General features: G+C 36.9%; 3 protein-coding genes across 8 annotated transcripts; 2 read left to right on the forward strand and 1 right to left on the reverse strand.

Annotated features, from left to right (window-relative positions):
- Positions 1-3,137: 3,137 nt before the first annotated feature.
- LOC18432429 (alpha/beta-Hydrolases superfamily protein) lies at positions 3,138-13,801 on the forward strand. Of its 6 annotated transcripts, none has more exons than XR_002280626.2 (7): positions 3,461-3,597; positions 4,509-4,986; positions 5,576-5,915; positions 6,212-6,310; positions 7,150-7,270; positions 7,844-8,134; positions 11,814-13,801. XR_002280626.2 is itself a non-coding variant. In XM_020666078.2 (6 exons), the coding sequence occupies exons 1-6, from the start codon at positions 3,294-3,296 to the stop codon at positions 7,847-7,849; spliced, it is 1,359 nt and encodes a 452-aa protein (XP_020521737.1). In that variant the 5' UTR covers positions 3,138-3,293; the 3' UTR covers positions 7,850-8,399. The 6 variants fall into 6 exon arrangements, 3 of the variants coding, with proteins under 3 accessions (XP_020521737.1, XP_006842597.2, XP_088730181.1); XR_016060896.1 differs by having other exon boundaries at positions 5,602-5,915; XR_016060895.1 differs by lacking the exon at positions 11,814-13,801 and having other exon boundaries at positions 3,138-3,597; positions 5,602-5,915; positions 7,833-8,399.
- Positions 9,111-12,092, reverse strand: LOC18432430 (uncharacterized). Its single transcript, XM_006842535.3, has one exon. It carries the CDS (start codon positions 10,876-10,878, stop codon positions 9,811-9,813), a length of 1,068 nt encoding a protein of 355 aa, XP_006842598.1. The 5' UTR covers positions 10,879-12,092; the 3' UTR covers positions 9,111-9,810.
- Positions 13,802-16,245: 2,444 nt separating the features above from the next.
- On the forward strand, positions 16,246-26,407 carry LOC18432431 (Ribosomal protein L25/Gln-tRNA synthetase, anti-codon-binding domain-containing protein). Its single transcript, XM_006842536.4, has 3 exons — positions 16,246-16,753; positions 24,994-25,123; positions 25,937-26,407. Exons 1-3 carry the CDS (start codon positions 16,334-16,336, stop codon positions 26,158-26,160), a joined length of 774 nt encoding a protein of 257 aa, XP_006842599.1. The 5' UTR covers positions 16,246-16,333; the 3' UTR covers positions 26,161-26,407.
- The last annotated feature ends 550 nt before the right edge of the window (positions 26,408-26,957 follow it).

A 26,957-nucleotide genomic window follows, 5' to 3' on the forward strand; every position in this document is an offset into this window, starting at 1 on the left:
GCAAGAATTTAGAACCTTGCTTTTGAATCTTTGGCCTTTCCCAATCCCCTTTTAAACCCTTTAGAAGGAGGTGAAAAGGGACTGCAAAATAACATTGCTTTGAAAAGAAAATTTACTTAATGTTGCTTGAGGCATTGGAGTCACAAAGATTGTGCCCATGGAGAAGAAGAGGATGATGATATCCATCAAATATTAATTATTCATAAAGTACTAGCTTTCACAATGTCATGCCAAAATAATGTACAAAGCTTTTTTTAGTAAAATTTGAGGCGTCCCATCTTTTTATCGGGACACACCTAAATAATTAAAAATAAAATATTGTGAAAATAAATTACCACAAAATTAAGTGGTATTTTAATAAAATTCCATCAAAGGAAATATTTTTTTTTTTTTTGTATCATGTGTGCCCTATTGGATGTATACATGCCCAATTTTCTTTGCAAAATAATTTATAAAATAAATATTAAAAATTAAACACTCTGAGCTATCGGATCAATATTAAATACTCGAGAGCAACTTGTGACATTGTGACCCAAGCCATCGCAACCATTTACTCGATCTTACAGTTGAGAGCACGGATCACATATGTAGATGGTTTCGCATGGAAAGCTTTCCCCATAAATATTATTTGTTGCATCAAATTCTTAATGTGTATTTCATGAACAAACATCTAATAACTTGAAACTTTCAAGGTTCGTCGTTGAGGTTTGAAGACTAGAACATCTTCCAAACAAATCTAAAGTAAAGGTTTGAAACAACTCTAGGATTTTGAGGTGTGGGATTTTTTATGAGAAGAATCTCTTGGATTTTGAGATATGGAACTGGACTATTTAGTATAAAAATCAAACTTTGAAGGTTCAAAGTATAGGCAATTTGGGGGGAAAATATACGAGATTTTGAAAAAAAAAATGGATACAGTACAAAACAAATTTTAGGGGGACATACGAACTTTTTGTTTAGGGATTGTTTAAAAAGATTTATGGATATTACAATCATTCTCACTCATTAGATGTCAAATTGGATGGCTTGGGGTGGGTCGTGAAATTGGATAATTTTTTTTTGAACTTTGTATCTATCCAATAACCCTCTTACAACCACCCATTTTGAAAATTAAAGGGCAATAATGATGGTGACCTCCATGTACTAAAGATAAAATGATCTTTTTGTAGACAATCCCTTTTGTTTAATATGAGCATAAATTTTTCTAAATATCAAGATGAATCCCATTTTTTTAAAGTGAATGATTAGTTGGATCAATAAGATTTAACATAGTCTTGATTAAAACTATGTTATTACGAATTTGTCGTTGAGTGAAGGATCAATGAACCCCGGAGAAGGAAAACTATGTTATTACGATTTTTTTTCTTTTTTTTTCAAAATAACATGGTTTCATCTATCCTTCCATATCTACAAAGAATCAAAGCCGTCCAAAATTATAAATTTTGATTGCTTTGATTCATTAGAATGAGTGGTTCAGAGATCATTAGTTATGGATGACATAATCTAATGAGTCAAAACTCATAGTTCTGAACTTGGTCCAAAATTATATCTCCAAACTAAGGGTGGCGATGGGCCGGGTCCGCCCAACCTAAGAAAAAATAAATGAAGAAAAAATAAAAGAACAATTAAGATACAAAGAGGCCCGCCCCAAACTAGGGCGGCATTGTCTAGCCTGGCCCCGGACCGCCATTCATGGCCTAGACCCTACATTTTTAGGGCCTGCCGCACGGCGCATTGCCAGCCCTACTCCAAAGTCCAAACTGCTTTGGTTCCTCGCAATGGCAAACTAATCGTTGCATATCACTTTTATTCCTTAAAAATAACAATTTAGGATTAATAATCCCAAATATGGTATTTTATACATAAAATATAAAATTTGCAAAAAATGTAAAATATGGAGACCATTTCTTACTAAAATAATATAGGGATGTCACAATTACTCACAACCATCCGATGTGAAATTTGATAGCTTAGGTGTATCACAAAGTTCGAAAAATTTTACTTTGAATTTTGAGCTTGATCAATAAACTAAATATAGCCACCTAATTTCACATCTAATGGTCATGATAAATTGTGACTACCTTGTTTCAAAAGTAAATGGTCTTATTATATACTTTTTCATTTTTTAAATATAATTTGATCTTAATTTTTAAAGGATATAATCTCATCATGAATATAAAAAAAAAATTTGAAAACTAAAAATCATAGTTATACTAATAAAACATTTGGACTGTTGGTTACAATTGTTTTTAGATGGATCACCTATTTACATCCATCTTTAAGTATGCTTTATACTTATTGACTGTATATTGTAAAAATGCGATCCGGCCTGCATGAAACAATTGTTCCTCACTAAATTACAGGGGCTTAAATTCCCCCCCCCCCCCCCCCCCCCACCCTTATCTTAAAGGTGCAGTTGGCATAAGAATGCCTCCTTAGGTGTAGAGGTACGGTGCCCTTCAAAATTTATCATGGTATATAATTTTGATGTAAAATATTATTAGGATTATCTCAAAATCTATTTTTATATCTAATTATAAAATTTTAAATTTAAAAAATGGTTAAAATCAAATAGATCTATAAACATATAAAAATCTTAAAAATGGACGTTGTAGATAATATGTTGTAAAATGCACTATTTTTAAGACTTAAAATCTTTTTATTTTTCATGGTCATACATCTCGATGTTCAGATGATCAATCAAAAGGTTTTTCAATATTAAAACTACATTTTCCGATAGATTTTTGAGGGGGTATCCCTAGTTCTACATTATAAAGTAGCATCCTTATATAAACTTTTTCTTTTATCTTAAAAGAAAAAGTTGATATAAGTTGCAACTTTAAAATGTAGAATTACAGATGCACCCCAAGAATCCATTGGAAAAATTTGTTTTAATGTTAAAAAACCCTCTAATTGATCATCTCGACAACTTATGGATATGAAAAGAAAAAAAATAAAATTTTGAGTCCTAAAAATAATGCAACTTACAACACGTTATGTAGGCCGTTTATTTTCAAGATTTTCATATGTTTATAGATCAACTTGATTTTAACCATTTTTTAAAATTTAAAATTTTATAATTAGATATGAAAATAGATTTTGAGATATTCTTAATAAATTTTAACATCAAAATTACATGGTATGATAAATTTCGGATGTAGTAGAAACCACACCCTATCTTAAATCTAAGGGTAATATCTGTAGAACTTTCCCCTATAAACACCCCAAATCAGGGCACTTGACATGCTCCCTCCATTTTTGCACTACCAATTGGCCTCTCTTTATCTTCCATTATGTCAGGAACCTTAAAATTGATCTCCGTAGACACATGTTTTCCGGTCATCCATCGCCGGAAAATCGCGTTTTCGACTAAATTTCCCGGTCTGTTCGGCGGTAATTCAGTGTGTTGTAAGAGGCCGGGGCTTGTTTCAGTGACATGTGGGCTCAATTCCATGGAAGAGGGGAGAAATGGAGGGGGCTTCTCTGGTGATTTCAGTGTTGTTTTGTGGGGTTTAAGGGTTTTGAACTCTCTCCATGAACGCCGGAAAACTTGCCGAAAAGCTGCTGAACTCAGTGGATCCGGTGGCGGATTTGCAGGTGAGTGGTTTTTGCTTGCTCTCTCTCTCTCTCCTTGTCTATCTAATTATGCTCGCATTTGTCTCTTTGTATGCGTATCGCCACTGTAAATTGAGCTTTTGAAATCTGATAGTGTGAGAAAGGAATCAGCGTTTCGAGGGGATCGATTTTAGGTTCAGTATGTGTCATGTTAGTGTGAACAAGGAGAGAGAAACAGTGTATTTGTTGTTCTAAGCCATTTTTTTACTGCTGTTACTACTTCTGCATCTCTCTCTAATGCATCTTGTGCTACTTCATTGCATCATTTCATCGCGATTTCTCTCTTTCTCTCTCTAAGGTTTCCTTTGCTACTTCTCTCCTTGTATCATTGTCATTTTCATCTTTCTCTCTCTATCTCTCTCTCCTCTCCCTGTAGTGCTACCTTTGCCACTCCCCTCCCTGTATCATTCTCTCTCTCTCGTCCTGGTTTAAGACTCAAACGAAGTAGGCCATATTTGTACTGTCGTGAGAGAAGTTCTGGTTTAAGACGTGTCAAACAAAGTAGGCCAGATTTCTACTTTCATGATCCTCATCCAATTTCAGCCAGGTTGGTCAAAATACTGAAAATATGGGGGGAAAATAATAGCAGGAAACTTTTTTTTTTAATCTTCTGGTGTGAAATTTTGCTTTTCAGTCCAAATGTAGCGGATACCGTAGCTGAAATTTTTGATGGTCAGTACAGTTAGTATTCAAAGCTCAATTATCTCATGACAATGGATGTGCTTCTATAGTTTCCTCCCATGATGTGTTTGATACTCTCAGAAAGAAATTCATGTCAAAGGGAAAATAAAATGTTAGATAGTTTGGGCTTTTGTTTTTCAGTGTTTTGTTTTTTAACTATAATTTTCATCATAAATGCCTAGTAGAATTACAGAAATCTCGAAATTTTACAGGGGAATATACAGATATGGAAATGAAGCCTAAGAAAAGGACAGTAGCAGGCATTGATCAAGATGAACTTCTTGACCCATCAATGTTAGCTGATCCAGACAGTTGCTTTTGCGAGTTTAAAGGGGTAAAAATACACCACAAAGTGTGTGATAACGAGGAAGTAAATAACCCCTCTCTTAGTAGCAACACTTTAACATTCGACAGCGCAAGTAGCGCAGGAAAGCCTGGGTGTCCAATGATTTTATTGCATGGTTTTGGGGCCTCTGTGTTTTCATGGGACCTGGTTATGAGGCCCCTTGCCAGAGTTGCTGGCTCAAAAGTTCTTGCATTTGATAGACCAGCTTTTGGGTTGACTTCTAGGATGGAGGTGGGTAGAAGTGGGGATGCAACTCCTTTGAATCCATATTCGATGGCTTTCTCTGTGCTTGCAACTCTGTCCTTCATAGACACTCTGAAGACTGGAAAGGCGATTCTGATGGGGTAAGCAGCTATTTTGTGTGCATAAACTGGTTTTTGTTTTGCGATAAGTGTTGAACATCTCTCTCTCTACAGATTTCAGGGCAGGGAGTTTTTTCCTGATTTGCTCTTTATTTTTTTCATCAGTACTCCTTTGAATGTCTTTTGTTAATTTTTTTTATTTTTTAAGTTGTTTAGTTTTTTAGTAATTGTGGCTTGTGTTTCTTGTCTTCTGGGACTTAATATTTATGGATCAGCCTTGCGTTTGCTACCTTGCAGAGCTAGAGACTCTAGTCATCTTTAAGTTTTTATGGAGTAGGTGAAGTACTCAATTGTCACTAGCTGAATGTGAATGAAATTTCCCTTTTTTAAAAATTTCGATCATATAGAAATACCTCTTATTTTGCCATAACGGATAGAATTCTTGTAAAAACTTATGGGGAACTCATCGAACAACTTTTACGAATATTGTGTGAGGCATGTAGAAAATTGCCCCATAAAAACAAAGCCTTTTATTAGTCGACAAACAAACAAAGCTTTTTATATTTTCCGAAAAGATCTGACCCTTTTAAGGTAGCCAACTGTGTCCAAGGCTGAAAGGATGATATCCCAGGCACTCTGCTGGTTGTCTTGTAGCAGTTAACACATACTTTGAAGCTCCTGAGCGCATTGCTGCCCTCATCCTTGTCGCCCCTGCAATTTTGGCCCCTTTGCTACCACAAAAGGTTGTGAGAAAAGATCAAGTGGGGGAAGAGATTCAAATGGTAGATGATGGCTTCCCTTCGAATAATCAAGAGAACTTATTCTCGTGGATTGGGAAGATTTTATCCAAGCTTTGTAGTTATGTTGCAAATACACTCATGCGTTTGTTACGAGGAATGATGGACATGGTCAGTGGTCTTTTCAGGAATGTTCTATGTGCAATTCTTCGATCAAGATTTGCTTTAGCGTTGGTGAGTTTTCTTTGTGGGTGAATGGTGCCATTTCTCATTGGCTAAACACTCTCTCTCTCTCTCTCATTCTCTCTCTCACTTTGTGTTTTGTGTGTGTAATGTTTGTGAATGTGAGTGTTTATTCATAGAATTCAAGCATATACACATTAATGGTTCCACAAGGTTAAACAACTTAAATGAGTGCCTCTTTTTATCGTTTAAGAGCAAACACAGTGGAATCAATTGTTTTTATTCCTATAATTTATTTGTTTAATATTTGAATTATTTGTGTGTATTTTTGATGATGGGTCTTGAAGGTAAGGATCATCATAGATAAGTTTGGGATAGCAGCTGTTCGAAATGCTTGGTACGATGTTAACAGGGTCACAGATGAAGTACTACGAGGTTACATAAAGGTAAGAAAAGCTTATCATTTTCCTATGTGGGGTTTCTATACTCAAAATGTTACCTGAAGTTATGCATGGGCACCTAGATGAGCCATTGGTCTAGCTATTCTGTCTGAACTGCATGAAACTGCCAAAAGTAACCGTTCTAGAATATGCAGAGGCTTTTATTTATGTCTTTCTGGTTTTTCGGTGCTGGAATTTGAAGGCATAGGTTGTATATCTTTAGAGATATTAAAGAAGGGGAACCTTTCTATATGCCACTAGGCATAGAGAAGTTCATTTGCCACCCCTGCCAGAGCCGTCTAATCTGATTGGACGGCTGTGATGGCCTTAATCACAAAGTCACACCTAAACACTATTTTATTTTCAATTTTTTTTCTACAAATAATATTGACACCAAATTTGGGGTGTCCCCTCTTCTCACAGGGGCACAACTAATAAAATAAAAAACAAAATATTCCTGACAAAATAAAAAGACTACACTGCCCCTAAAACTTTCAGGAGTAGTTTGGTCATTTTATTTTGTTAGGAGCATTTTCTTTTCATAATTTTTTAAGTGGGCTTATGAGAGGATGACACAGCCCAAATTTCAGGTTCATATGATTTACAGAAAAAAAAATAGAAATAAAATAATCTAAGCCGTTAGATCAAGATAAAATGGTCAAAGGCCCCTAGTCATTCAAATCCAACAGGTGGCAGAGGGTGGCACATATGATTTCCTTATACCTAGTGGCATATAGAAAGGTCCCCATTAAAGAAAACCCTTTGCTGCATGGTGGATAAATGAATTTGATTACTTTAAGAACTGAGAACCTTCTGGCCAATGTAAATGATTCTCCTACATGCAGCCACTCAGGACAAGGTCTTGGGACAGGGCTTTGCTAGAGTACATGATTTCCATGCTGATGGACTCCACATCTGGATCAAAGCCACCGCTCCAAAAACGTCTAGCAGAGATCACATGCCCAGGTAATTACTTGTATGAAAGAGTAAGCTACAGATGTACGCATGCCCCTAATTTATTTCGTTTTATTTTCTTATCCTTTTGAATTGGATGGTGCTACTTTTTTCCCCAAAATACCCCTGTTTTAGATTGCATATAAAACTAGTTGTGGTCTCGAAAACAATGATAATTTACTCATTATAGTCTACACTATGCTTGAGATTTCATGTGTTTTGGTGATTTGCGAGATTATGACTCACAAAAATTCAGAGCATTACCATGGATTAAAAAGCAGAGGTTGTCTTGTTAAGCCAATATGTTATGTACTTGTGGTACTTGCACCATCGTTCCGAAAAAAATCAGGCCATGAGTACTGGTCAGTTTAGGTGATGTTCTTGGTAATTTGGCAACTTTGGAAGTTATCAATAGCTTTTGGACCTTTTGAAAATAAGAAATATAAAAGTTGTTTCTAATACAACGAATGAGCCATTATATGTTTTTCTCCGTAGAACTGGTAAAGGTAATTCTTGTAATTCTAGCTAAGATGATTAGAATTAGAATTTCTAAATGTCTGGTGACATTTGCCAGTTTTAATGCAGTTCTGATCATCACTGGAGACTCTGACAGGCTCGTCCCTGCAAAGAATGCAAAGCGTTTGTCCATAGCCATACCTGGTTCCCAGTTTGAAGTGATCAAGAATTGTGGGCATTTGCCTCATGAAGAGAGACCTGAAGAGTTTCTCTGCATTGTTGAGAAATTCTTGCAACGAATCTTTGGTATTCCTGAGGAGCAGTTTATCCAAGCCATGGCCTAAGGATTCAACTATAAATGTTCGTAAATTTCAACTTATTCAAATTTGTTTTTTCTCAGGCATTGCAGCCTCTGCACAGGTATGACAATAGTGTCATTTTCTTCTAAATTGGTGATATTTTCTGTCTTTGCAATAGGATTCGAATCTCATACTGAACAAAAATCATGTGTAGAATTATGTATATTAGACTTTTAGCTGTTAAAGGCAAAACCTTCACTCTGTTTTGCTCTTAGGATGAATATTTGACATTCATTTGTGGCAGTCATTATCTTAATGTCTGAATTATAATTTGGGGAATAATAGATGATTTGTAGGGTTTAAGCCCCACAATTCTTTTTCTGGCACTCATGGACTTGTGTTAGTTCAAAAGCAAGGCCATCATGGACTTCTTTCTCAGTGAAGAAAAATGGCTAAAAATTAGGCTTAGATGAAAATGCATTGGGAATGTGAGCTTAGATTGCAACAAATACTAGTCTTCTTGAAACAAAAGGAGTGTTCTACAATATGTTGCTGTTTGTGAGAGTATTATGATTCTAGTTCTTCATGAGGGACATTCCTAGGAGTTTAAGAGTCCTGAAACTATGGTGTTTGAGTTTTTCAGATCTAAATTTGGTACTATATGGAATTTATTTGAGTGCAAGGAATAATGAACGCAATCTTGACATATTTAGTCAATACCTACGAGACCTCAAGTACTCTTCAATTTTTTATTATAAAGAAGCCACGAGGACTCGGAGAAAGAGACTTACTCAATGGATGAACTTTGGAGTTGTTGCTGTGCTAACCTTAGACCCTTTTCTCTATCAGCTGACTAACCTATCCTGCATGCTGAACCTTAGGAGGGTGAAAGGTATATTTGCAGTTTCATTGAGCAATATCCAATAAAAACTAGAGTACCAGATGGATGGCTAACACAAAAATCTAGAAATGGTCTAAATTTTACTGATAAAAAAGAAGCAAGAATTTAAATCTATGCAAAATGCTGCACACAAAATTCCAAATGCTGGCTTTGCATTTGATTGCGCAAGATGGATATTGTTATTGCTAGGAGTCACTTTCTGTCTGTCATATCTCATTCTCATTATTAGCGTGCAAAATATAGTCAACAGTTTAGAAACTTGTTTGAATATCCCTCATATTAGAAGAGAAACAGGAACATAAATTGAGAAAAAAGAGAATTACAAGCCAGCCCCATGTACCCCCATGATCAAAGGCATCACCTCCATTTTCCCTTACACTTAACACATCACTAGAGCATAAGGTCTGACCCCATAAACTGAATGCACATTTAGTTGATAATGCAGCCTTCAAGAACTGCAAAAGTTCACGGCCAGGAACACAGCCATGATCATGACTGTTACACCATGACCATGATCACAACCATGACCACAACCATGACAAATGATGACTGACCACCTTCTTGACCTTGACCACGGCCATGACTATGCCCATGTAGGCGTGCACCATGATCATGACCACGTTCTTGATGACAATCCCCGATCTCAGTATAAAATGAGCATATGCATCCACTTCTCATGATGACCATGACTCCATCCACCTCCTCAATGATTCCCAATTGTGGATTGCATCACATTGGAATACCAATTCTTTCTCTATTTCTCCTTTTCTTGGGAATTTCTTGTTTTTTTCAAAAATTCTCATTTTCAAATAAAATAAAGAGAACAAAAAAAAGAGTGGGAAAAAGGAATCAGATGCCCGAGATTAATAGACCAGGCCTGACATGGATACCGCTGTCTAAATCCTCATTGACCTGGTCATGTTGACATCCGACGGGCTCAAGTGGATCTTTGAGGTGACATTCTTCTTCCTTGGGTTCAACCCGCAAAAGATTGAGCATTCACACCCTGCCTGAAGGTCGTCATCCATCCCTTTAAAGCACCCTAAGGGGCCCCCACGTCCATTGTCCCTCCTCGTTGGGTTCCTCCCTATTGATGCAAAACCCGGAGGGTCATATATAGGGGGTAGCTCCATTCGCCACCTCTCGAGCTTTAACTTTAGTTCTTCTTTCCCACCGCTGCTTGCTACGCTCCAATCCTCGAGCACTGAGCTCCCAACTTCGGCAGGATAAAACTCCTCACCAATAGGTGTGAGCTCAGTCCTTGGTGTTGTCATGGGCTTGATTGGTGGGCTTGATGGATTGGATTGAGGCTTGAGCTTATTAGGCTCGCCAACACTGAGTTCTGATGGGCCAGGTGAATTGGTCCATATAGTCGACGAAGCTGGCTCCGAAGGATAGGCGCTTTTACTCCGTCGAAGTATTCTTGTCTGGCCCATGAGATCTTGGTACCCCAAAGCTGAGGTGGCTTGCACATAAAGGGGCATGGAGCGCAGAGCTGGGTCGAGGAGGGTGATTCCGAGGTTCAATATGCCTTGGGGGCGACCGCTGGGGCGCCTGACCTGGAGTGCAGTGAACCGCATTCCACTGTAGCCTGGAGCATGACTCTGTGCGCTGAGGAGATTACCAACCAATACACGTACGGTGCCTATGAGGGGGTCAGGGAATACGCAGCACGGGCGGTGTGTAAAAATTTGGATGGTGACTGCTGCAGTGTCAGAGCGTAGGAAGGTTTCGGTGACACGAAAGATGAATTTATCGTTCCATGTGGGTTCGGTGTGGCCTTGAGGGTCAGTGCGCGTTGAGAGTTTGTGGTCACGATGCACCCATGCGACTGCATAAGGATGCATTGCTTGGGTTGCGGGGTGGATATCTTGGGCCGAGATGATGTTGAGTTCGAGGAGGTGGAGAGAGGGGTCAGGGGCCCTGGGGTCAGGCGCCCTGGGGGCTGGCCTCTGTGGAGCCATGAGAGAGAGGGAGAGGGAGAGGGAGAGGATGGCTGCTAGGTTCGAGATAGAGAGAGAAGCAGCAAGGAACGGGGTGAGGAAGGGGAGGGGTTATAACATAGGAGAGAGAGAAAGAGGTGGCTTCTTTGGTGTAGAGATAGAGAGAGAAAGGGATGGAGGAAGAGGAGGCCCTATAAAAGGGGTTTTGACTGGGGCGTGGTAATTGGAGGAGGGGTGAACTGGCGGGGGTTGAGGCTACAGCTGGGTCTTGGTTGGGGGGGTTGTCATCTCAAAGATGGAAACTGTCCCACTCACTCACTCCCTCTCTAGGAAAACAAGCACTGTCATTTTTTTCCAACTTAGTTTTAGTTTGGGCAGTATAGGAATCTCTCTCTTTCTCTCTCTAACTTTCCGATTTAAATGGGCGAGTTTTGGAAAACCATCTCTCTGACTTTTCATGCGGTTGGGTACTTTTGGAAAATCAATTTCTCCCTCTAATGCTCCATTTGAATTGGTAGTATTGGATTTTTTCTAATGAGGCCCTATAGCTCTCTCTCTCCTATCTTGCCCTTTTCCATTTTTCATATTGAGGTTTGGAAACCCTTCTCACTAATTTTGCATATCGGTGGTTAATTTTAAAAGGATTATTTTTCCCTCTAATTAATTGATTTCAAATAATTGAAAAAATACTATGATGACGCTGATTTTCCGGACTAATGCTCCATATGAATGGTAGTATAGGAGTCTCCCTCTCATTGGTACTATGAAAATCTCCTTACTTGAGGTAGTACAGGAAACACCATCTCCCTCATCATCTCTTTTTTCCACTCTATTTTAGATATATTTCGGATCCAAAATCTTGGTGGTGAATCCAAAAAATTAAATGAATGTCCAGCGTTAAAAATGGTCTATTTTGTACTTTTATTTGACCTTCTATTGTAATTCTTCATTTTTAGGTCTCAATTCTCCTAATCCATATGTGATACTGGTGCAGAAATGATTTACACTCAGTGATTTGGTATGTGTTTTCGGTCCTTACACCTCTGTAAACCAGCTCGAATTCAACGATCTGACTTATAAAATATATTTATTCATATTACTTAGTTCATTTTAGATTCTAAATTTTAGGGGTTTTGACTTGTTAAGAGTGGGAATGCCGTGGGCTTATGCGTATGCCGTTAGGGACCAGTTTTCTTGGTACAATTAGGGTGTCTTATTCTCTCTCTAAATTTATACTATCTAATGCTAGTTTTGGCTATTATGGTTCTGGACCATCTCTATTTTAGGGAGACATGCAGCGTTGTGTTGACAATTTTGGTGATACCAGAAATACTTTGTATTCCCATTGACACCACCCCACTGACATCTTTAAAAAAATAAAAAATAATAACTCCTAAACTATTTGAATGCGCGGGAAGGCACCTGTCTTCTCCATTGAATTACCTAAAAAAAAACTTTATATTTAATCTATTATCTGAGCATTATAAACAAACAATTTAATGATGCAAACAGAAATAATTCTTTTAAGTTAGCAAAAAATACTAACCAAGAGATCCTAATATTTGAGATGAACGAAAATGTACCTCTTTGGTAAACAATGTATAGGAGTACAAAGTGCTTATTTTATCATATTGAATATAAGGGAGCATATTGTAAACAATGTATAGGAGAGTGCAAAGTGCTTATTTTATCATAATGAATATAAGGGAGCATATGAGGTTAGCCTGCTAGCTTATGGTTACAGTTCAGATTGAATTTGGGTTTATTTACAGTTCAGATTGAATTTGGGTTTATTTAATGGCCATAATTGCATTTTATTTTTGAATTTTAATTTTTTTTTACAAATCTAATTCATTTGAAATTTTGACCGTTTACTTTTGAAAGATAGGTGCACATTATCAAAATATTCAAAAAAATAATTCGTAAAAAATAAATTGATCAAAATACCTGTTAAAGTTATAAAGGTATTTTGGTCAATTATTTTTATGAATAGTTTTTTAAATATTTTTATTAGGTGCATTTTGATGAGAAAAGTAGACGATCCAAATTTAAAGTGATTGGATTTGTAAAACAAACATTCAAATTGAAATATGAAATATAATCATTATCAAGATCTATCCATATTCAATCTAGGCTGTTGACTTTACTTTATTTCATCAGCCAGCAGGCTAATATTATATTTTCCCTTAATATAAATACACCTTTTCTTTAGCAAAAAAGTTTATATGAGAGGTGTGGAATTTATAGTATAAAATGTATTTCAAAACCCAAGAAGGTTGTTTTGATGTTGGGGAGCCTCCAATTAATCATCTCGATCTCGAGATATATGGATATAACAATAAAAGTGATTTTGAGTTCTACAAATGGTGCATCGTGTACCATATTATCTAGATCGTCTATTTTTAAGATTTTTAAATATTTATTTCTTTTTTTAGAATATTAAATTTTATAATTTATTGTGGATTTAATTTTGAGAAAGTATATAATGAGACTATTTACTTTTGGTACAAGAGGGTCACAATTAATTTTGACCATTGAATGTGAAATTACGTGGCTGTATTTATTTCATTGACCAAACACAAAGGTCAAAATAAATTTTATCGAACTTTGTAAAATACTCAAGTTATTAGATTTCACATCGGATGTATGATCGATGGTTGTAATTGTGAGTCACTTTGTATACAATCCCTTTAATTTTTCGTTACACGGTCATAAAGTTTTTGGAAACTATATCTTATTGTAAACAATCTCTCTCTCCGGAGGGGAAAAAAAACAAAAGGGGTGAAATTTAGTCAAAGAAGGGCTCATTTTTTTCTCTCTCTAGAGCTTATATACTAGACAAGCTTAGAGAAAATAAACAGGACCAATCTCTCTCTAAGCCAAAGGGCTCAATTTCCTCTATCTGCATTTCATATACTTACAAACTAGGAGTAACAAAATAAAATTAAATTTATTAAAGGAAAAAAGGCATGTCTCATAAATCCATAAAAAAACGGTTGTTTCGATGCTAAAAAAACCTGCTAATTGATCATTTAAGCTTCGAGATATATTGATTAGACGAAAAATATTTTAAAGTTTTAAAAATGGTACATCTTGCAATATATTATTTAAATAATCTGTTTTCAGGTGTTTGTAGACCAATTTTATAATTAAATGTAATGTATTATGTCAAGTCGTCATTAAAATTTTTGACACCAAAACTATATTTTTCGAAGAGCATTTGGAGGTGCGCGTTATTTAGATGGTTTAAGGTTCACACCTTATACAAATGGCACCCTTTATAAAAATCCATCTAATTTTTCAATAATTTAATAATTTACTCTTCTTTTACAATTCCAACGCATGGCATGTGTATTTTGACAATCGGTGTTTTAAAATTAAATCAATAGATATGAGTAAAATATTAGTACTTATGTATGTTTTGATAAATCTATTAAAGATGGCTTATCTCATCTCTCTCTGGTCCTCATGTGCTTAAGGGCCTATCTCTCCAAGCCAATGTTTCAAAACCCAAATCGGTAGGGTAGATTATTCACTTTATCCATGCATGCTGGATCGTCGGATCAACGATTTGTGTTGGGTTTAGATTGGTTCGATTTGGTTATCCAAAAAATAATTTTTAAAAATAAAATAAAATAAATTTTTTGAAAGGGTTTATGTAGTGGAAAATACAAAATGGGGTTTAGGGAAATGAACGAATACGGGACCGGTTTGGTCCCAATCGATTTCCATCATGCCGAAAATCTGCCAATTTTAAAACCACTACTATATGCCAAGAGAGAAAATTAGCTATTATTTTCCTCTCTCTAGAGCTCATAACAAAGGCATAATGTTAGAGAAGGCATAATAGGGCTCATTTTTTCTAAAGGGTGTGGTTTGTATAGAGCTTAAGCATTAAATATTCAAATTAGAGCCTACCTTCAAATAGTATTGAGAAATATGGTTTCAATCTTTGAAACTTTTATAATAGCCTTAAAATGTATTTTTATTTTTATTTATAAAGTTTAAAATTTAAAAAATAGTATAGATAGACAGATTTATAAAAATTGGAAAATTTTGAAAATCCATTGTCAAAAAATGCATTACGAAATACACTATTTCCGAAACTTGAAATCCATTTTTTTCTCATGTCGATGCATCTCGATGTCGAGATGATCAATTTGAGGATATTTGGGCATCAAAACAACCTCTTCTAGTGAAATTTTTGAGGTAGGTTTTCATTTGATTGTTTAGAGCTTCGGCTTTATATAAACTTTTCTCCTTTTTAAATTCTCTCTAGAGCCCATATACTCGAGGATCTAAAAAGACAAGAATCTATAATAAGGGCCCATTAGTCTCCTTGGTGAGGTCCTATACTTGCCTGGGGTTGGCAATGGACCCGGAGCCGACCTGACACTCGAAGGGCAGACTTGACCAAGGTTGGTGTATGGGTTTAAAAATTAGACTCGACGGATCGGGTTTAAGTCCCAAATCTTGGACCCAAGCACTATTTAGATCCGGGTCCAATTAGGTCAGGTAGGGTTTGATTTTGGGCCCCACATTTATTTTTGAGTTCTAATTTTTTAAAAATAGTTAAATATATTTAAATGCATATGTATATTTCCATATTACTTTTTTGGGTCCGGGTTTAGGTTTAATCGGACCCGGACCTGTCCTTATCCTGCATAAGGTGTTATTCACTTTAATACAATAAGTTACTTTTTTATAAAAAAGGAATAGAAATTTACAATTAAATTATTATTTATTTGATATTTAAAGTAGTCTTAAATATTTCATACTTTCATAGTCTAATTTCTTATAACATAAAATGTATTTTAATTTTATTTCTTTTTTTATATATCAAGTTGAGTTTAAGTTGATATGTCTATATTACTCACCTTCATATATTTATAAATAATATAAAAATAATTTAAAATAAATAATTTTTTCAAAAAATAATATAGATTAGTTTGATAATTTTATTTATTTTCAATTAATTTTAAAATATATTTATAGATATGTAATAGTAAAAATATAAAAAAATTAAATTTAAACTTAATATGATGTATAACAAAACAGATAAAATTATATACATGTGTTTTTAAAAAAATGACTTAATTGTAAAACATAAAAGACATAATACTATTGTCTAAATATATAAAAAATAAAACAAACAGAATTTGATATATAAATTTTCTAAAAATAAATAAGGCATAATTCACAAGTATCTTTCTGGAAAATTCTCTCTCTCGCTAAGGAGAAAAAGGTATGAAAAAAAGGTTTGTAAAAGTATGAAAAAAGGTCCCGAGTCTCTCTGTAGGAAGGGTTTGTATGTCTTTCTCTCTCTAAGAAGAGCTCCTCATTAAGCCGCGAAACCCTCCCTAAACCCCCCAGCACGGTCGAACTCCCAAACCAAAAGGCCCAGACGCACGCAGTCTCTCTCTCTCTCTCTCTGCAACTTTGTAGAGAGAGAAAGGAGAACCTTAATCGAGACCAAATGTGGGTTCACCGGCCATTAATCCGCAGATTCATTGGAGGTTTCAGGCCCTTCTCTCGGACTTCATCATCAGCTGTAGCGTTGCAGGAACCAGATGAGCCTCTCTCTTACCTCGAGGGTTTACCAAGACCCGACCCCAAATACGCAGAGACGATAATGGCGATTCCCAGAGAGAAGTCGGGGAGGATCACCTCTGCAAAAGAGAGGAAGGCAGGCAGAGTTCCGAGCATTGTTTTCGAGCAAGAGAATGGCCAAGAGGGGGGGAACAAAAGGATCATCTCTGTGCAGACCAAGCAGATCAGGAAGCTTTCGGGCCAGATGGGCGTCTCCTTCTTCTTGTCCACGCTCTTCGATTTGGAGGTGAGGCCTAGCTTTGATTCAGAGGAGGTGATCGAGAAAGTTCGGGTTCTGCCTCGTAAGGTATGGATTCTCTCTCCCTATCTCTTTTCTCTCTCTCTGTCTCTCCATTTCTATCGCTCTATGTGTGTCTCTCTCTAGACGAACTGGTAGCCCTTGTTTGACGGTTTTCCATAATCCCTCTATCTCTCAATACAAACTGGTAGCGCTTATTCTTTCATTTCTCTTTCTTGAAGAACAGGTTGTCCTGATCCTCATTTTTTACTAATAAGTCTCTTGCTTCTGGCGAACAAGTTGCCCTTATTCCCATTTCTTCTCTCTCTCTCTCTCTCTCTCTCTCTCTCTGTCTAATTCTCTAGAAAATTTAGTCTTTATTCCCTTTGCTGCTTACTCTCTCTCTCTCCCTATATATTTCAAGTGAAGGAATAAGTAAAACTACTACTCTTTCTCTTTCTCTATCTCCCTCCCTCCATTTTTTGCACTTCTTTTGGTGGTTGATATTGAGCTCCGACCAAGTGTCAACACAAACTGATCGAAGAAAGCTAGTGTTTTAATTCGAAAGTACTAATCAGAAAGTTCGTGTTTTGATTAATTATTCAATATTTTTTGGGTAAGTCAGCGGGGGAGAAGGCCCCTTACCCATTTTTCATTAATAAAAATAAAGAAATACAGCTGAAATTTTGACAACCTTATTGTAGGCATTTGTGCCAAATCATGAAGTAAAGAGAGAGAAATAAAATCCGGCGGTCTAGAACTCCAAACTATAGCATTAGAGAAGGCCGAGGCTGTCTTGGCAAGTGTATGAGCCACCTTGTTAGCCTCTTGATATATGTGGGAATGGACCAGGTGCGATTTGCAAGTCTATGTCTGCTGTACCACGTACGATCTACAAGTCTATGTCTGCAATTGACTGCTATTGTGTGGAAGCGCCCATGGGGCTCTACAATGACCTTGAATAACATTGACTAGCAAAGAAGAGTCGCTTTCAATATTTGCAATGGGAACAATCGAACTTAATGGCCAGGTCAATGCCCTCTTTAAGAGCAAAAAATTCCACATGGTTGTTGGATGCAATACCAAAAGATGCGGCAAAAGCAGCAATACAGGCACCATCCCCATTTCTGATGACACTACCACTTTCTGATGACACTACCACGGGCTGCTAGCTGTAAATTGCCAATTATTGCTTTTTCCGATATATGGAAGGCCAGGCTTTGGCATTTGCTAACCCTCAACTATGAGAGGTGATCCTTGTTAGCCATTGTTCTCTACTTGATACCTTCATCTGAAAAATTCTGCAATTGCGCTCCTCCCATAAAAACCATATTGTAGTGAAAAAAGGAACATCAAGATATTTTGAGAAGACCATCTGATTTGAGCTTGAAAGCAATCCAACTTCTAAGAATGGTTGCAATGGATGTGGCCGGAAAGAATCGTTTACCATACCTCCATGCAGCCAATCTCTAGATACCCTGTGAGAAAACACAGTGAAGCAATAGATGAGAAGTGTTGTCATCATCATTTCTACAAAAAGGGTACAAATGCCAAGGTGATCCCACACTGCTGAAATGGGAGGTAGTGGGAAGTCTATTATGAAGGGCCAGCCAAGAAAACCACTTTGCTCGGGGGTGGCACTTAGAGGACCATAATGCTCTAAAAATTGGCTTAGAAGCCCTTATAAAATCCCACGCCTCCTTAACCAAAAAAATCCCATTGGAAGAATGGATCCACACTGCTGCAGCAGAATGGTAAAGGCCTCCACCTCCTTCCATATTCTGATTAATTGACCAAATGTCTGGGACGTAGCTTCCAGATCTGGGGGGAACCTTCCATATAGTATGATATCTTGGGTTTGGCAAAGACTCCAAGATCATTATGAACATTAGCACTATGAGATTCCCTAATAGATTGCCTAGAAATCCATTGTCCGACCATCTCCAATGATCCATCCAACATTATTCCTCAAATGAGACAATCCCATCTGAATACCCTTCCAAGCATATAACTCTTCTTCTCAACCCCCCATATAGATGAATTTTTGAAGTATCTGTGCTTAAAAAAGTGCCAATAAAAATGAAGGATTTTCAAGAATCCTCCATGCCAATTTCATCATACCTGCAATATTAAAATCATTCCGAATCCCAAGGTGGGGTTCTTTAAAGGGGAGGCAAACCGTTTTCCACTTTAAAATGTGAACTCCTTTCTTCTTAGTTGTGCCCGCCCATGAGAAATTGCAGTGCAACGTTTCTAACATGTTACATGTACGCTTGGGGAAGATGGAGGAGAAATCTAGAAAATAGCCGATTAGTTATTAAAATTAATTAAATAGTTTGTGTTTTCTTCAAACGAAAATCAGATAGTATGTATTCTCTCTTACTTGTCTCTAAAATGGATTGCATTGTTTAGTTTATATCTGCCAATCTATGTATCCATCTAAGTTGGTCATATTTTAGATGAGTGTAGGAGAACAGGGACTCGAGTTGGAACTAGGAAGGGTCCCGGGCTCGAGTCATGTCTGAAAGACTTGCTGAGTCTCACCAAAAAATAATAAAATAATGGTAACCGTTCGTATTCAGTGTATATGGTTCTGGGTTTGGCTGAGTGCTGAGCCTTAGTGACTTGGGCAAGTCCGAGTCTACTTGCCTGAGCAATTAAGAGCAAATAACAACTCTTTAGATAATTTTTTCATCTCCCCAAACATTAGGAAATTCAGGAGACAACTTCTTTAAAGCTATATTCCATCTCTCTCCTTCTACCCTGTTCATATGAATTATAAAAAAAGTTCATATTAATTATCGAAAATCCTTTTTATTATGAATTATCAAAAAAAAAAGAAAAGAATCATTTCATATGTATGCGTGGTCTTCTTGTAACAAATGTGTCATTTGTACAAGATGATTTGGATCTTGGTTACTAATAAATATGACTTGTCCAAACACATATTGATTTGTTTGTCATTCTAATGACTTATACGCTCTCGATTCTTTATTTATTCATTATTCCTTCTAATTTGATGGCAATATTCCATCCATTTTAGAGGAAGATCTTATTTAAGTCTAGAATTGCATAAATGCTATTGAAAACGTTTTTGGGCATTGGCCGTGTTGCATCTTTTAGTTCCATGGTATTGAACTAAGGGTTAGTTATGACTTCATCTCAGAATGATTCCACTTTTCAGAAGAAAAAAAAAAAGAAAACTTGAATTTTGGAATGCATGAATTTTGTTTAAATTTAAATTAAATGTTATAGAAAAGTTGAGGTTCTCCATCAAAACTTGTTAATGGATGATCTTGGATTTGTGATTTCATGCTTATAGTTGTCAACATTTCAAGTTTGTGGAAAATAAGAAGTGAAAAAGGGGGCTATTAATCATAATGCATCTGAGCTTAGTGGCAGACATATCGTTTTGGTTGAGGGAGGTCAATGGTTCAACCTTCATATGGTTCAAACTTCAAACCCTTGAAGTTTGTCCGAGAAGTTCAAACAAGCTAGCCTATCCTTTTGTCCTTTAATCTTCTGCTGTCCTTTAATGTTCACCTTAGTGGTAGAACATCAGTTTGGGTGAGGGATGTCAAGGGTTCCAACTTGTGAAGTTTGTCCCAGAAAAACTGAACCAGCTGTCCTAGCTGAACTAGCCTTTTTATTTTTTTAACCACAAAGTGCCTCAAATGGTGTCTTATGGTGGATGTGTGATGCTCTACCACCACTCAATTACTAGAAAGCATCATTGTCATTGCTTAGGTTGATTAGTGACAATTAATGGGGAATATGCGGGGAAACCTATGTTAGGTGTTTAAATCCAATGCTTGTCTAAGTGTCTAGTACTTCATCGAGGAAAGCCAATACTAGATATGTTTGCACAAAATAATTTCACGAAAGACTTTTAACGTATACCTAATAAGTAGTTCATATTTATTACACTTATATGTGGTTGGTGCATCCGAAAACAACATGACCCTGGAACAAGAGTTCTTAGATGTGTGCCATACATTTTTTTAGATATCACTATCTGCAAGTGTATACATGGTGTCCAAGTGACAACATGCAATACGTCAGCAAGAATGAAGGGTCTGGGTCATAGTCTCAGGAACAAGATCGACAAGAGCTCCGGGATCGGGATCGGGAGCATGGAGCGAGGTAGGCTTGAAGATCCGTGGTTGGGGGAATGAGGTCCGTGCATGGTCAGGAAAAGGGATCAAGATTGACTTTTAGGGAGCACGTTCGATATTTTCATAGAAGCCAACTCTTTACTAAATGGGATCACTTTCCTCCATGATACGGATCGAGGTTCCCGAAGTTCACTTATCAACTATATTGTAACTGGGAGCGAATTCCATTGAACAATATTGTTAACGTTTTTCAAATTCACAAACCTAATATCAATTTAACAAAATTCATGTCCTTGAAATTTTCTATAACATTTTGTTGTCATTAGAGTATGATCTTACACATAGCAATAATAGAAATCCAATATGGTGATGTGATACCTAAGTAAGAAAGAGGGAAGATATTGCCATATTAATTCCCAATAGCTCTCCTCTGTCAAATATTATTAAGGGTTCAAAAATATACATGAGAGAGACCTCACATTTACACGCATACGTGTTATTCCGTCATTCATAAAGCAATCTCATAAGTGGCTCGATTTGGTTGACAAACACTCAAGTGATAGAAGTCCTTCAGGAGGTAGACAAGACCTAGTGAATTAGCAATGAACCAGCTCCAAGGAAGTTGAGCATATTGACATTCTTCAATTGAACCATAATGCGACTGTTTTTGTATATCCTTCCATCTTCTTCCTTCCCTCCTTGCCCTCTCTTTTGTTGCCTTTCTTTAACGCTTTACATAAATCACGATTCACAAGTTGTGTAAAGTTGTGAATTGTAAAATATGTTGGAAATCATGGAGTTAAAAAAGTTTCTAGGTCATAAAAGTTTGGAGGTCCACACTCAATTGTATATGAATCAAAAAAATTTGTCGGTGAAACTGCTCCTAAATTAGAGGGCATTCGATTCCAAGTAGGTGGAATCGCGGTTCCGCGTACTCATGGAACCATGATCTTTGGCAAAGGGATCTAGATCCCATTCGATGGGATTGAGTTCCCCAATTTCCCGAATCGAGATCCCAAATATCAAGGAATCGTCCGGAATCGAGATCATCTATCTCGGAGCGTGGGATCGAGCTTCCGGAGTGAAAGTGACCCTCTCCTTAGAATATCCTGGTAACTATGGTCTGGATACATGGATTGAAACGCATGGTGATTGCTTTAGTTTGCTTAATGATTGCTGGTGTGGACCTTTGCATTCCATCCAATGGTGAACCCGAGATATTCTTTAATGCTTTATATGCTTCATGGACTCATAAGTGTTGGGCTTAATGCGATGTTATAGGTGTTTGTTGGTCCCTTGTTTTTCATGAAGACTTAATTGCTCCTAAATTTTTAATATTGACCATGTCCCCCATGAGTGAAGCTCTTGGATGACCTAGAGGGGCCTGTGAGCTGGCGACAGCCAGTTCCCCAGGAGAAAAGCTTGAAGGGGTGGATGGCTGGCCTGGCCTGCACCACGGTGACAAATAATTCGGTGCCAAACTCATGGCGCCAAGTAAGAGGAATTCCTGGCATCCACCTCTGGAGTACTAAAGAGCTTTAGCTCGTAGGGTTCTCGGAGGAGGAAGGACAGCCAGCAGATTTCATCCCAATGTTTTTTCCCCCTTAACAAATTAGAGGAATCTCATTGTTCTCTTCTGGGTAAAATGCGATGGTTTGAGACCATAATTATTGATAGGTGTCATAGTCTTATGAAGAATTAAGTTCAGTGTCCATTTGTACTTTTTGTAGACCTTGTGAATAATTTGCTAACACTGCCTTCTCATAAGTGGATGAGCCTAGGTGTTGTTCTGGTGGAATTTCATCCCTAAGAAGCAAGAACAAAGATCAATCTACTGATCATTTTTGCAAGAACATAATGCCAATTCTGTTAGCAGAAATATCACTTTTGATGGTAAACGATAATAAGGGGACACTAATTGAATTTTTTTTTATGATATTATGGTATTTTGTATATTTTATTTAAGGCAATCACTTGTGAGATTAGGCAATCACCAAGCCTATTCTCCTAAGGCAAACACCATTTGTAACATTGTTTTGATGCATAGGCTTGGAAACTGACATAGGGGTGCCTTATTCATTTAGTTTTAACATTGGGTTTTGACTATAAAATGAATTTCCTGATGTTTATTTGTTCCGAAGGAAGCATTCTATCAGTGTTCATATAATTCTGAGATTTCTTGCTATGTGTCCTCCGCATGCCAGACTCTAGATAGTTATTAATCATATGAAAATGACTCCAATCATCCCTTTTAAGAACTGTAATAATTAAAATAAACCAGTTTATCACACAACTTATCTTTGTGCACCAATTTAGTTGGGTTTTCCCCTGACAGTGCCTCTTACATTATTTCTGTAGCTGTCATACAAAAGTAGCCAAGGTAACTTAGAATTCTTTCCTGTGAGTTATTGATTGAGTAGGATCACCTGGTATCTTTGTTTGCCAACTTTTAAAACAGAATCTTCATAAAAAATCACATTTTTACCCTTTGACATTACACCCTTCCCTTCAATTTGTGAGTTGCAGAGTAGGCTGTCAAGATTCTCCTTGAAATATGTGCCTACTGAGCATGCTATGTCTTATATCTATCAAGCGGTCGTATGACTAGTGTATACACCATTATTTTGTCCCCCGCCATGTTGAATTATTCTATTTTGAACCTCAAGGCTGGTTAGGAAATATGACAAGTATATTTGGGATTCCCTAAGCAAAGTGTGCAATTTGTCAAGTATTCTCAACTTGGAATTGTTTTTGTGGAATAACTATCAAAAAATAGAAAATTTACCATTTCAACAGTGATGTTGTTGTACAAGATTTTACCCGTTTTATTTGATTTTCAACACTTTGGGTGACTTTACAAGCAACTGCATTGTGGTCTTAAGTCATTGTGGCATTCAGTCCTAGGATTTTTTATGCTATATGCATTTCCCCTTGCCCATAGCTTCATGATGATGTTGTACGAGATTGGGCCATGTTGATGAGCATATTACATCAAGAACTATAGAAAGGACATTTATCAAGAAAGAGAAAAAACGAACTCATACAAAATACCAAAGTAGCGCTTTTAATTTGAGAGGTGTTGAGTGATTCGTTGGAAAATAGCAGCAAATTGTAATGATCTAGATGGCAGTACGTGGCTCTGGAGAAAGTGCAGTTGGTTAACCATTAAGCCATTTGACAACCAAGTGATCACTTTAGTTTGCACATGACAACTGGAAGAGTCAGTTGTAGGAAGGGAATTATGATATGGACTTAATCTAAAGATCCTAGGCTGGCCTGGTTGAAAATAATACTTAGCACACGAAAAACATTGGGAAAAGATAGTGACAAAAATAAAAAGGTTGCAAACTTGCAATAATGGCAGAAAAAGTTATTAGTTGCGATGCCTTTCCAAAATATCTTGGAACAATTTCTACAGGAACAGGAACTTGAAAACCTAACACAAGCACTAATCAAAAGAGACGCCTTTTGAATATTAATGACTTGAAGCCTTTGTCCTCAGAGTCGTTCCTTGATCTTTATGTATCTCTTTTCTTTTTCTTCTTTGAACATGTCTTGAATTGTTTACCCTTTGTTGTAACTTGATATTTACTTTTGAATATTATATTTCTTTGGTTAAATACTTTTGAGTATTAATCCAAGTATTAAAAAAATTGTGTCACATGTAATGACATCCTCTCGGCTAAATTTAGGGTTTAAGAAGGTTAAAAAATGTAGTATCAGCTAATTTGGGTTTTGGAATATTTGTAAGCTCTCAGCTGCTGCAGGATTTGATGCATGAGTCAAGGCCCCCTAGGTCCTTGCCTGCTCTAGCATCATGACATATTTTAGATTGAAAAGTGGATTTCACTTGGGGTATATCAAGGACTTACGAAACTGAATGGAGCAAAAAACGACTGAATTCCTGTTCAGAACAGATATGATTGATAAATAGGACCTGCCCAACAACACAAGTGAAAAAGTGCCCTTGGGAGATATAACTAAGACACAAGTTTCAATTTAATAATTTATATTTTTTAAGTGTTTCTTCACAATTGCTGATTTGATTTGGATGCATAAAATGTCCCAGTCTTTATATCACACTTTTTAGTGTTTTGGACTTCTTGGGAAATTGTGTTTGCTATTACTTGTCAACTCTCTCTTCGTAAAGTATTGGGTCATTCACTAATTTGGTTTCTCATTTGAGTGTGACAGCTACATCTGCATTCAGGAACTGACGCTCCTATGAACGTTACTTTTTTGAGAGCCCCTTCATCAGCTATACTTAAGGTAGAAGTTCCCCTCATGTTTAGAGGAGAGGATGCAAGCCCTGGATTAAGGAAAGGTTAGCCTGCAACAGCATTTCTCTCTCTAAATCGCATCCTATCATGCATTTCTCCCTCTACTTGGAATCTATAGGGAACTGGAACCTCTTATTTAGAATTGACCTTAAGTACAAACCAGAGAAGCACGGTCACCCTGGCTAAGTATTCTTGCGGACATTCCCAGGTTTGTAAAGAAAGTCCCCGTATCCCTAACAGACGATAACATTGTCTGATGCTCTTACTTTCCTCTCCGTTCTATCTTCTGATTATAAACCGCTTTCTACCTTCTTAGCCATTGCTCTCTCTCTCTCTGCTCTTACTTTCCTTTCCGTTCTATTGGGCTTTGTTTTCTTTATTTTTCTTGGGGGGGGTGGGGGGTAAGACTGAGAATGAAGAGAGGGAATATCTATTTGGACTTTTGTGCGGGCTTATTTGCATACCACGAGAGAGCAGTCAATTTCCTCTCATCTGCACTGGATTTAATCTCCATCCCACTATCTTTTTGCACTCTGATTATAAGCCGCCTAGATTCTCAGACATTTACATTGCTCCCTCTCTCTCCGACTCCCTAGACTGACTGGGGGCCTCTTCTAACATTGTCAGGCATTCTATTGTCTATGTTATTCTACTGTCTTAGTGGACATGTTTGCATGCATATGTGTGGTTTTGAATTGTATGTCTCTGTCAATTTGTTCATCAACACTAAGTCCTTAAGTTTGAATCTAACCATTGGACTACAGAGAGAGAGAGAGAGAGAGAGAGAGAGAGAGAGAGAGAGAGAGAGAGAGAGAGAGAGAGAGAGAGAGAGAAGACTTATGATCTTTCTTTTGCAGGGGGCTATTTAAATACCATAAAGAGAGTGGTCAAGTTTCTCTGTCCAGCTGACATAATCCCTCCATACATAGATGTGGATTTGAGTGAGTTAGATGTTGGGCAGAAGCTGTTGCTCAAAGACCTCAAAGTTCACCCTGCATTGCAGCTTTATCAACAAGACCCCGAAAACCCCGTGTGCAAAATCATGGGATCTAGGGCTTCTCAAGAACAGAAGAAGAAGTGAGTGCTCCTCTATTTTTCAGGAACAGTTCCGCCTCCTTTTTTGCTTTTTTCTTTTTTGAAGTTTTGTATCTCTCAAATAGTCTTTAATTCTAGCTTCTCTGGCCTAGTAGCTGGCTAAAAAAAAAAAGTGTCATTTTCTTGGATAGTAGATCTTTAACTATTTATTAGGGATTTATGTATGTATGTAAAATAGGCTGCTGTTGGACTTCTTCTTATCAAAGAAAGAATCATGAAACTGCTTAATCCGACATGTCGATGCCTTTTATGAAAGCTAATCTTATTATTATTATTATTATTAAGGGAAAGGTTTATATGCTTCTCCTACGGTATAGAAGTTCTATCTTCCTCCTACCATCCAGCTCTTCAATTTTGATCAAGAGAGCCAGGCACCGTTTGATCTTAGATCCGAAGTTTCGAAGTATTTTATTTTTAGTTTTTTTTATACAAATTGTATGAATATAAAATTTGGTACGTACCATCTTCTCATTGGCGTGCACCTATAAAAAGTATTAAAAATAATTTTCAATAAAATATAATGACCAAAATAGCCTTTGAAACTTTTAGGGGTATTTTGGTCATTTTATTTTACTGAAAATATTGTTTTTATATTTTCTTGCTAGTGTGAGTTTAATAGGGGAATGGATGTCCAAAATTTAGTATCAAAATAGTTTATAAAAAAAAAAATAGTGTAGAGATGTGACATTGTGATTGGGGTAATCTTAGCCTTCCATTCAGAATAGACGGTCGGATGAGGAAGACGATGGAACTTTTATGCTGTAGAGGAAACATAGAAAGCTT

This window comes from Amborella trichopoda, chromosome 8 (genome assembly GCF_054954075.1).
Source record: "Amborella trichopoda isolate Santa Cruz 75 chromosome 8, AtrichopodaSantaCruz75HAP2 v2.0, whole genome shotgun sequence".
NCBI lineage: Eukaryota > Viridiplantae > Streptophyta > Magnoliopsida > Amborellales > Amborellaceae > Amborella > Amborella trichopoda.